Below are 11,849 nucleotides of genomic sequence, written 5' to 3'. Positions count from 1 at the left end.
GACAAGGGTACCAAAAGCAGGACTGGGACACAAGGGCAGCAGAGGCTGGCACCTCCAGGAGTGCTTTGCTGAGAGTCTCTCCATCATGTCCCACTAGCTAAAGATGCAGCCAGATATCTCCTTTCTCCTAAATCATTACCCCAGCCTTGGAGTCAGTCTTTCTGGGAGAGAGCAAATGCAGGTCCTCCTGGATCTTCCCTGGCCACTCTTCCTTTCCAGGGGTGTGTTTTCAGATCCCTTGTTTACTGAGAGTTATTTTCCTAAAATGTCTGTTTATATACAATACCCAGTCATGCATACCAGGGTAACTTGCTGCTTTGGGAATGCATCAGCATAAAAGCAGATGAGGTTAATGTCATGAAGGAGGGCTGCAGCATTCTTTGCTGAACTGGTAAGAGAGTGGGCACAGGAAACCTCCAGGAAACTACATCTAGAGGAATGGCTCAGTTGTCATGAGTGAAATATTTATCAGCATACTGGTGAAAGTACTACAGGAGGTGATAAATCTAATTTTTTTTAACTTGTTCATGGCCTTAAAAAGCACCAGTTTTGTTGTATGATAAACCTCTTCCTGGCCAAAGTGATCACAGTCACAGTTTCTTTCAGCTGTTGTCAACTTATTTCTGCCCATTCTTGCTCCAGCTTCTACACTTCTGGAGTACGAAAGGCTGTGATACCTGTCCCCATGGGACAGGAGCATGTTCAAGGCATGAGCTCAGCCCAGGTTCAGCAGGTACTCCAGGAGCTACCCCCTGCCCCTGTGTTTCCAGGTACCAGGCTGTTCACACCTGGCATTGTGTGCAGAAGTGATCCTGTTGGCAGCATTGCAAGAGCATCATGTTCCTAGTGAAGGACCAGGCAGTCCATTTCTGTAAGCAAGGTCTGCTCACCAATTAGGAACACTATAACAGTTCATTCACAGGTTTGAAAGTTTCTGTTTATATGATATACTCACTAACATTGATTTCAATATTTTAATAAATCTCCTTGTCCTTTTCTCGATCAAATCTATCCCTTTCCCAGTAAATGAAAGTCCTGTACCAGGAGTTAGGGCATTTAGGAGCCAGGAAGAGAAAGGAGCTGGCCAAAACCTGCTCATTTAAAGAAGGGAACGTCTTTGAGAGGAGGCAGCAATCAGCACAGAAAGCAAATCATTGTTACATACCAGAAATGTTTATATTTTTCCTGAGACTGAAAATGGCAGAGAGCACAGCATGCAGTTTGGAAGAACTGATAGCTGCAAAGACAAGTAAAGGTTCTGAAGGACACCAGAATGTGTTTCTTCTGCAATTATTTTAGACAATATTTACTTTTTGGTGCAACACTCTTCATTTCCAAAGGAAAACTATTAAACTCTTAGAGTCTTAGGGTTTTTGGTAATCCTTGGATACATGCTTTCAAAGTCAGAACTTGAGGGATTCAAGGACAGGACACCCAGGAGAAAGTCCAGTATTATGCAAAGATCCCACATGTCCCTTTCCAGGAATGACACCCCCTCCCTTGTCTTCTCTCCTGTCTAAGGCAGTGGTGCCTTGAGCTGGCTGGCTGAAGACCATCCCTGTGCCAGGCTCTTTCCAAGGGTGTCATAATGTTTGTACCTGAACTGATTTAAAGATGAAGAAAACAGATGGAGCTGGCTGTAATGTTAGCTCAGGATGACTGTGATAAGTACTGGCAGGGGGATGTTTTTCAGGGAGCAAGGCTGTTCTTCTGTTGTTAAGCTATCTGTTGTGCACAGGTAGCTAAGCAGAAGGAATGGCACAAACCTATTCACAGTGCAGCCAGTATCACTGGTCAAACGTAAACATGTTATTTAGACACATTCCAGAGCGCTATGCACCATCTCTCCCCAGGCATCTGCTTGCCTTATTACTTGTCTTAATAAAAGATGTTATCTCAGTCCCTGCACCTCCAGACACGCTTCCTTCCCCATGCCTGGCTGAGCTGAGGGGTCTGCAGCATTCTGCCATTTGCTGAGACACTGAAGCCAGTGGAGGAGGGCTGGCCCAGGGCAGCACTGGGCACCACTGGGCACTCCACCCCACAGGAGGGAGCAGGGCCGAGCAATGCCAGTGGCAAGAAGGGGCAGGGAGCAGAGCTGACTCAGGGAGAGCCCAGCTCTCATCCTGCTGCCTGAGAACTGGGAGTTGTGGGTGCCTGCTGCCCAAAGGGGTCAGAGCCTGCTGCTGTCCCTGACTCTCCTTGTCAACTGTCCTTCTCACTACCAGCAACCACCCTGCTTGTCCAGGGCTGCAATATGGCCAAAGCAAGCAGTTTGGCTACCAACAGCCTCCCACCTAAAGGAACTTCCAACATTACCAGCATTTTGCTACTGGGTTGTGTTTAAATTATTTTGGAGATTTGCTATGCAATTCAGCTGTCACGTGTAAAGATCTGTATCGTTCTCTTGTCTCCATCTCTGTTGGAAAGAAATGGGTAGTTCTCAGGTCTGATTTGGTTTGTCTTGAAGCAGATCAACTGCAACTATCCTGGAAGTGTCCCTTTCTCTCCACCAACTATAGTGAGAATCCACATGACTGCCTCCAATGAAGAAGTCTGCTCTGTAGACACCTAGGAGTCAATTTGATAGTCCATGCTATGGTGCCTAGTGTCATTTGGGATTTTCTGTGTTATTAGAGTGAGCTAATGCTCCAGAAGGATTGATTCCCACAGCTCTTGTATCTTATATGCCATACCTATGCTGTTCACTGAGTAACAGGTAACAGAGCTACAGCACCTTCAATTAACTATTTATCTCTGCTGGTGTACCAGAATTAAGTCCTTACAGTGGGCTAAGTACCTACATATCAGCTGGCCATCTCAACTCTGAAATAGCCAGGGAGATTGAGCACTGAATCCATTTGCTCATACAAAGGTGATTTCAGATGCCTAAGGGTACCCAAAACATCTGCACAGGGCTGCCAGATCTGATAGAGGAGGTATGGGAAATTCATGTGCTCCTGCAGTGGTCACTGGAAGCTGAGCAGGAGACACTTGGGCATCTCAAATGATGCTATGCTGGTGTGCGAGCAACTAAAGTGAGGCCCCAGGCAATCCAGGCAACCACACCTGGGAGCATTTCAATGTACACAGAAATAGGCACCTGCATCCATCAGCTGGGACAGTCCTCCTGACCTTATGGCTGTTTGGGAGCTGAGACACTCAGTTCACATTTAGGTAACAACCATCAGACATCTAAATTTAGGTGCCTCTATCTGTAGGTTACATCCTGTCCCTAAAGCGAGGAGACAGCCATCTCACCTTTCTGGTGTGATCACTGTGCCATTTGTACTCACACCTGCAGACCAGTGGTGCCTCTCCACCCTCCTTGGCACAGCATGAGAGCCATGGACACCATGTGTCACACTGCAGTGAGTCAGCAGCCCTTAGGATCCTAAATCCCTTGAGATTGTTTTTAAATGTAGCCCCATTAGCCTTCTGAAAGTACAGGTCATGCTTGATGACTGACTCTCATGGATTTCTCAGGCATTCTAAAAAATGTCTGTGTTACTTTTATCTTTTCTCCTTTTTTTTCTCCTGATATAATTTGACATGGTCTATTCCATGAGGATTTTTGTGTCTGTGCAAATGTAGGGAAGTACCTGGCAGTCCATAATGTGCTCTGACAAGATGCAAATAGGCTGGCAGTGACCAGTGACCTTTGAAATCTTCTTGGGATGCTTTCCTAAGACAAGTTGGATCCCACTGAGATGCTGCTAAGCTCCTCTCTATCTCTACTTATTTTCTCTTCTCATTTTTCATAACTGCTTCCTTCTTGGCTGGCTCACTAAGCCCAGGACCTGCTTTAAAGTTCAGATTAATTTCATGGACAGAAACCTGGTATGTCCTTTCCTAAGAAGCCTTGGGATTTTGCACTGAAATAAAAATTGGAAGGACATGAAGAAGTGTCTTAGGGCTCAGCATAGCCCACCCCACAGTAACTGCACTGAGTGTTGCCTTTCACTGGATGAGCCACTCATCCCTGCAGGTCCTCATGAATTTCTGTGGGGTGTGGAAGAGAGGACTCTCTCATATGAGTTTTTGGCAGTCTCCACATGTGAGATTCAAAAAGGATCAGCGCCCAGAAATAAGCCAGAATCCCTAAAACAAACAAAATTAACAAGCAGATGAGACACCTGTGGGAATTTAGACCTCAGCACACGCATGTGCAGCTGCTCTACCTCCACCCCTTGTTTTGGGAAGGAGCACAAACTTTGTGAGGTGAGGGCGATTTTTAGGTTTGGGGCTGTGTGTAGGGACTGAGCGCTTCATGCAGATAGGCCTTGAATTGATGTCAATTCCTTAATCAGGATAATGAAATACTCCCAGTGAGTAACATTTAAAATAACAAATGAAGTCACCAACACATTGGATATACTCGAGGATTTAGATGGGGTTGTGCTGATAGGTGTGTCAGGCCAGAGGCATAAAATGTAGAGCAAGGGGGAATTTGTCATTGCCTGGGCCAGCAATTTGGACAAAGTGACTCAGTGCTGGTGAGCTGAACCGAACCTTCAGAGAGCAAGGCTGCTCTGAGCGAGGCACAAGGGAGCCGAGCTGCCCCTTCCAGGGAAGGAGCTGAGGAAAGCCGAGCTGCCCCTTCCAGGGAAGGAGCCGAGGAAAGCCGAACTGCCCCTTCCAGGGAAGGAGCCGGTGGCTCTCTCTGGCACGGGTGGAAGGGACAAGCAGAGCAGACGTGTCCCCACACGCATTGCAGCACCTGTTGAGAACCCGGAGTAACAAACCGTGTCCGGATCCACGCTTGCCACCCGGCTCTGGGCACTGCTCACACACCAAGCCTCCTCACGGCCTGCTTTGCAAGCAGTTTATCGGGCGGGCAAGCAGGCAAAGACACGAAAGGCTGGGAGCAGGGAGGGGACGCACTGCTATTCATAGTGGCGGTCCCCACCCACGGGTGCCAGGAGCCAGACAGGGGAGCACCTTATCAGGGGCCTGGCCGAGCGGCACTCGGCGCTGTCCCAGCGCTCCATCCCCACCCGGCGCAGGGGTGAGTGCCCCGCTGACGTCAGGAGGCCTTCATTTCCTGGCACCGAATTTTCCCCGCCGTGTCCTGTGGGAGAGGAGAGGCGAGGCGGTGGAACTGGAATAGGCGTGCTCAGCCCCACCTCCCCAGCCCTCCAGCTGTTAAAGCTCCCGCAGCGGCGGGCGCGGAGCTGCTGCTCGGCCGGGACTGCGGAGCGGAGGTGTCCGGCTCCTGGTGCGCTGGGAAAGTGCCTCTCCTGGACGGAGCCTCCCCGCTGCCTTCTCCAGGCAGGACCCAGAAAGGTAATTCAGGCGATGTGTTACAGGATCCAGGTTGGGCCTGCCTGCTGCAGCTGGGTTGGGATGGCTGTGCGGGACATGGGGTGCCGCAGCGACCTCAGAGTGCCTCCCGGCCGTGACTCTGGGATGGCACCGCCAGCTGGGGCTGGGCAGAGCTCCCGGGACACGACTGGAAATTTGTGGCCGAATGGGTGTATTTTATGTACAAACATCAATGAAAAAGGCGGGTCAAGTTGGAGGGAGAAGACTCCTGCTCTCTCAAGTGAGAGCTGTGATTTGGGCTGTGCTGTATAAGCTACCACAGCACAGGCTTCTTTGCACGGACTGCAGAGCCCCTTGGAATTCCTAGACACTGCTGGAGGTGCTGAATGAGCACCCAGGAGATGGGGTAGAGGCTCTTCATGCCTCATCATGCTACGCAGGACATCTACCCTGGAAAAAAAGAGAAGGCAGTACAAATGGTTGCAAGTGGCCCAGTTCTCCAAGTCAGGAAGGTTATTTCCATCCCATTTGTTCCTCTGGCTGTGGCTCTTGCAGTCAGCACTGCAGGACCCAAAGCTATGGGTGTGCTCCATGCTGTCATCAGGTCACTCACGCTGGTTCTCTGGGCTCTCCACGTGCCTCAATAGCCAGCACCAGTCTGTGAGCAGATAACCTGATCTAATCAACAGTAAATGTCTGTGGATAAAATTTTAGAATTTTCTCTCTAGATTTTCAGACATTTATTGCTCAAAATTGTCCAGATAACCCAGCTATCTGTGCAAGAGATCAGAAATCTTCAAAATTTTGTGTACTTTGATTGTGAAAACTCCTTCATGTGTTATCCACTTATTCCATGTTCTCCATGGGAGTCCAAAGTTCCTGCATATTTGAATAATTTGCATTTTATTGTAGTCTGCCTTTTGAAGAGCTGCACATCTTTTACGCAGTGAGGTTAGAAGCTGGAAAAATATTTCTCCAATTCAGTTAGAAGCAGGTCCATTGAAGTATCTGTGGGGCTGGGAGTGAGTCAGTGGTATTTTCACCCTTTGTTCATCCCTTGGTTGAATCAACTAACCATTTATTAAAACTACAATCTGCACTCACTAAAATCTGCTGGAAGGGTTTGAGAACCAACTTCATGAGTGCAGTATGTTGTTCTGGAGCAGGGAAATTAAGGCAAATGGCACAGTGAGCACTAAAGTCTGCATTTTGCAAGGTTGATTTTTTTTTTTTTTCTATTAGAAAGCCTATTTTTCCAGTTTGGGTCACCATTAAGGACTGGTTGCTCATGTTTCATTGTGATACTGTATCTAAACTCCTCTTTTGATAGATTTTAGAGACTTAAGCCTAAGTGAGGAATTTAGTGTTTCAAAATCAGTACCTGGCCCCTGGGGTCTAAACTCCCCTCTGTGCATGCATAATGGGCCATGATGTGTCAGCGGCCCCCCCACCCCGTGCTGTGGTTTCCGCATATGATTCAAGCTCCCAAGAAAGTAGGGGATTTAATTCCCCTGAACAGCCCACTTAAGCTCTCCTATCCCCTGGGAGACAGGCTTGCTCAGACAGCACTGAAGTCCTTAAGATGAGACAGCAGGAGTGTGTTAGGGACCTTGGCATCGTTGGCTTGTGGACTCCTCACGCAGTGACTTGGTAACTTCTCACACAATGAGCAGCACTGGCTCTGGTGTGTCAGGCCTCTCGTCAGTGCAAGGCAGTGTCTTGGGGAGGAGACTGGTCTTTGAGACATCCTTATTGCTACACTGCTGTGAAGAAGGAGAGATATGAGTTCAGGGCTAGTGGTTGGTGGCCTGTATTTGCTGTTGAATTTGGACTAAGAAGGGCTGTGCTGCAGGCATCCAGATTAGTTATCTGCAAAGTAAAAGGTGTTAAAGTTCCCCCTTCATTCATAATGGTAAACCAAAGCTGAAAGTGCCTCAGAGAATGTAAAAGGGGGAAAATGAATGTAAAAGAGAACAATGAGTTTCCTGTTCTGCATTGTTCATGTCTGAATCTCCCGGTACAAGGTACTGATGTTGTTTGAACTTGTTAGAGGAGTGTAAATTGCATTATGACTACAGCTACTCTTGTATCACAGAAATGACAAGGCAGTTCAGTCTGCACTGCAGGGCACCAAGCGTCCTTTCCAGTACCTCACCTTCTCCCTGCTCCCCACACTCCTAAAATGTTGCACAACATCAGGCACAGTGCAGACGCCATGCAAGGTGAATTGCCTCCTCCTGAGGGGCTTGGCTTGCCTTGGTGGAGAGCCACTGCCAAACCTTGAGGTGACTCTGCTGCCATTGCCCCATGTCCTTAGCACTGTGGTGTCCTTGCCCAGCGAGGTGGGGATGGAGGTCTGTCCTGCCTCTCCTTCCCCGCTGTTGACAGCCTGTGCTTTCTCTTTTTCTACAGCTTTGGAGAGGTTGTTCAAGAAGGCAAGAGGATGACAACGTCGCCTCCCCCAGGCTGCGGCAGCATCGGTGCCGACTACCACCTGCTCTGTGACACAGAGAAGGCCTGGGGGATTGTCCTGGAGTCGCTGGCTGCAGCAGGCATCCTCATCACCATTTTCCTCATCTGCTCGCTCTTCTTCCTCATCTGCAAAGTGCAAGACAACAGCAAACGGCACATGATCTCCGTCTATTTTTTCTTTCTTTTAGGCACACTCGGTGTTTTTGGCCTCACTTTTGCCTTCATCATTAAACTCAATGACAGGACTCGTCCCACTCGCTTCTTCCTGTTTGGGGTCATCTTTGCCCTCTGCTTCTCGTGCCTCCTCACCCATGCCTGCAACCTCAGCAAACTAGTGAGAGGAAGAAAGCCCTTCTCCTGGCGGGTGCTGCTGCTCTTCCTTGTTTCCTTTGCCCTGGTACAAGTTGTGATCAGCATCGAGTACTTGGTCACCATGTTTGTAAACCAGAGAGAAAAATTCCTGCAAATGGATCGGGAGAATACCAACAAGGACTTTGTCATGCTTCTGATCTACGTGCTCTTCCTGATGGCTCTGACCTTCTTGGTTTCCATGTTCACATTCTGTGGGCCATATAAAAGCTGGAAGAGGCACGGGGCACACATCTTTGTCACTGTCCTGTTCTCCATTGCCATTTGGGTGGTGTGGATCACTATGCTCATAAAAGGCAACACAGTTTTAGAAAAATACATGTGGGATGATCCTGTTGTGGCCATTGCTCTGGTGTCCAATGGCTGGATTTTCCTGATAATGTATATTGTCCCTGAAATTTGTTTCCTCACCTCTCCTCTGAAGCTAGAGGACTACCCTCCAGAAAATGACTTCTGCCAACCCAAGTTCATAAAGCAGACAACTGGAGTGGACAACCGTGCCTACACCCAAGATGAAATTGTGCAAGGTATGGTGAAGTGGATGACTCCACTGCCCCCCAGCCCTAAGCACACAAGCACCACTCATGACCTAAAAGAGGTGGGAGAGCTGCAAGAAAAGATTTGAAGATGATAGATAAATGAGAGGATAGGAAGAAGTTTCAGACTGATGAAACTTTGGAAATGCCCATGAAAATTAATCTCCAGACATGAGGGAAATGAGTGAAGACCAATGCAAAGTAATGTGTAGGAGCAGTGACTGAGTAGGAGACTTGCTGCATGTCAGGGCTGAAATGTAACTCATTATGACCCTCCTATGTCTGGGAAGTCCATGTTGAAAATCAGAAGGGTTTTTTTGTCTCTTAGTGATGCATCAGCTCTTCAGGTCTATCTAGGTTATACCTTGCGGTTATTTACTCCAATTTTGATCAGGTTCCCATATCCATGTAAGAATGTCATCCAAAAAGGAGGCAAGGAGGTCTTTCTTTTCTGTATTAATCTTTTGCCTACTTGGACAAAGCAAAATGTTTCTATCAGTTGAGGTTTCCCAAACCTGTGGGTAGGAGATGTGATTCCTCTGGGTGTGTATTTGCTCCTGGTATCACATTCATCACCTGGAGTCAGACCCCCAGGTTTGTGAGAGAATAGCCAAGAAAGGCTGTGCTCTCCCAGGGAATACCCTGAAGAGGGTCTTGTGTGTACAAGTGGGAGGGATTTGGCTGGTGATGGTGACAGTAATTGTGAGGCAATGGGAGGTGTCTAAACTCCAAGGCCACCTGCGTCCTGTTATTTGTAATACCATTCATTCCTGATTTCAGAAGGAAATATTTAATGTCCTCCACCTACGGATTTTAGCCCATTCCTGCCTGCACACTTCACAGACCAGTCTAAAAGGAGCTGCTCATGTAGCCACAGACTCTCTGAGTCTCCCTTGGTGTGGTATTTCTGAGCTACTGTGTAATGCTAATGCACTAACTTTCCCCTGCCTTTGTCTTGTGACACAGGAAATGTCAACTACTCCCCGTATGCTTCTCACTTTCAGATGAAGGTAAGTTCCTGCCACTGTCACCCCTTTCACCACATGCAGGCTACAGGCAGGTGTAGCCTGTTCAGGTGCTGGGAGGAAGGGAAGGAGAAGGGGCAAAGACAGATGGGCCTAGAGCAGGCTCTGTGAAGGCAGGCCTGTGCTTTGCATGGAGCCAAGTGATTCTGTGCCATGTTCATGGAGGTGCCTGTGGCTGGGAGGAAAGAAAGAGCTATGACATGTCCAGGGACATGGGAAGGCAAGAGGGGCCCAATGTAAAGAGGTTATGGTTTTCAGTACTTTGGAATTTGGTACCACATAAGAAGTCCTCTATTCAAGCACAGTTCCTACAGTAGACTGTGCCCTTTCCTAGGAGAGTGTGCTTATTTCCTCAGCCCATGCCCTGAATGTATTCCCATCAGTGCAGATCCAGAGCGGGCAGTCTGCATGTCCATCTGTCCATTCACCAGTCCTCCTTCAGACCACAGCCTAGCCAGGTCTAGAAGCTCACATCATGTTCCCACATGTCCTCTGGTGACCTGTCTCCATCACTAATTTGTTCTGCCAGGATGCTCTTCCACAGCCTTATTGGTCACATTCTTAGGAAACCTTCAGCTCTTGTTTCTCCCTTCCTTCCTTTGTTTTTTTAATAAGCTTTGTTTTATTGCTTCTGTCCAGTTTTCAAAGGTAAAGACTTCTGTGCTTCCTTTTCAGGCCATTGAACCCCAGAATGATTTCTCCATCCCTCGCCCCAAGGCCCGGACAAGCCCATACCATGACTACACTGGTGGGAAGAGCCCCATGTAGCAGCTCCACAGTGAGCAGAGACTGAGTGCCCCTCAGCAGAGGCACAGGGAATGGGCCACATGCTGACAAAGGAGATGATCCTGCAGAAGAGTCAACCCACATCAGCAAAAAAGGAGAGGGATCCTCTTTCCCCCACACAGGCACCTTTGTACCTCCCTGTTATTCTTCAGACACAGCTTTCAGACACAGCCCTGGCCATCCTGTCCCTGCTCACTCTGTCTCCATGGAATGGAGCTTCTCTCTTCTGATGGAGGAGCACTCTGGCCTATTTCCAGCAGGAATGCTAGAGAAGCAGGAAGATCATCAGCTGGGTCTGTGACTGGCTTTGCCCCAGACAGGACCTGCTTTAATCAGCTCATGGGGGTGCCTGCACCCCTCATCTGATGGGAGAAGAGGAAGGAGCAGGAGTATCAGCCCTACACATTCCTTCCTCCTGTATACCCACAGAGACATCTCAGGTACTACTGAGGACATCTTTATCTATCCCCTGTTACTTTTGTGCCCACTCCCAGCCCTGCCTGGCTGTCCTCCAGAGATCAGTGAAGAAGAGACAGAGAAAGAAAAAGAATACTCCATTTTTCATCTTCATATTTGCTTCCAGCACCTTCCTTATCATCTAGGAGCCATGCTGGAGCTGGGGAAGAAAACTTAAAGGCATAAAACCATCTACACCAATTTACCCTGACACATGTTCCAGTTCATGTTCTAAAAGCTTCCTTTCCAGCTCTGGCTCCTGCCCATGTGCCTCAGCTGAGGTCCCCAAGGTGCCTGCCCCCTGCAAACTCTCCCTCCCCACCCCAGCCATTCCAGGCTGTGGATCCCCAAAGACAAAGCCTCTCCCATGTGGCTCCTTGCAATACCCTGGTGGGATATAATCCTGTGAGCCCTGGATCTCAGCCTCTTCCTGAGTGTGTCTGTGGCATTTACACAAACATTTCCCAAGCAGCCAGGTTACAGAGGGCAGACACCCTTCTTCCCATGCATGAGTGAGCAAAAGTGTGTGTGTGCATGTGTGTGATGTGTGGACTGCACCCTGGTGATGAGCAATGAGTCTGCAGAGTTGAATCATTCTGTAACCTGCTTTGCATTTGATAAATAGCTTTCCATGGTATTTCATCTGTAACTACAGAGAGCTCTCCAAGTGGGTGTGTGTGGTACACTGGCGTCTGACACAGCTCTATATTTATTTAGTACTTTGTATATGGACTGTTTAATTAATAAAAACCCAAACAGCCTGTCTATGAGAAACTGCTGTTCTTCCTTGGGAATGTGATTCCTGTCATGGCTGGCGGGGTGGCAGCAATAGCTCTCCATGGGTTGGAGTGGGCCAGCTCTGGGAGGTTGCACTTAGGGGAAAATGGCAGAGAGGTGCTGCTTTGAAGCTGTCATTGTGGCCCAAAGATCAGCTGCTTGA

The 11,849-nt window shown here is 48.5% G+C and overlaps 1 protein-coding gene across 1 annotated transcript; it reads left to right on the top strand.

Annotated features, from left to right (window-relative positions):
- The first annotated feature begins 5,212 nt into the window (after positions 1 to 5,212).
- LOC136556902 (retinoic acid-induced protein 3-like) lies at positions 5,213 to 11,600 on the top strand. The gene is made up of 4 exons (XM_066550334.1): positions 5,213 to 5,286; positions 7,678 to 8,633; positions 9,609 to 9,652; positions 10,343 to 11,600. Exons 2-4 carry the CDS (start codon positions 7,709 to 7,711, stop codon positions 10,433 to 10,435), a joined length of 1,062 nt encoding a protein of 353 aa, XP_066406431.1. The 5' UTR covers positions 5,213 to 5,286; positions 7,678 to 7,708; the 3' UTR covers positions 10,436 to 11,600.
- The last annotated feature ends 249 nt before the right edge of the window (positions 11,601 to 11,849 follow it).

The sequence above is a fragment of the Molothrus aeneus genome, chromosome 5, assembly GCF_037042795.1.
Source record: "Molothrus aeneus isolate 106 chromosome 5, BPBGC_Maene_1.0, whole genome shotgun sequence".
NCBI classification, from domain to species: domain Eukaryota; kingdom Metazoa; phylum Chordata; class Aves; order Passeriformes; family Icteridae; genus Molothrus; species Molothrus aeneus.
The sequence above is the reverse complement of the archived record's forward strand: the minus strand, read 5'-3'. Positions and strand labels throughout refer to the sequence as shown.

Bases quoted from the DNA above. Each gene is read 5' to 3' on its own strand.
- LOC136556902 (XM_066550334.1), top strand. From the start codon at position 7,709: ATGACAACGTCGCCTCCCCCAGGCTGCGGCAGCATCGGTGCCGACTAC. The intron at 8,634-9,608 runs GTATGGTGAAGT...CTTGTGACACAG, and splicing joins CCAAGATGAAATTGTGCAAG to GAAATGTCAACTACTCCCCG. The intron at 9,653-10,342 runs GTAAGTTCCTGC...CTTCCTTTTCAG, and splicing joins CTTCTCACTTTCAGATGAAG to GCCATTGAACCCCAGAATGA.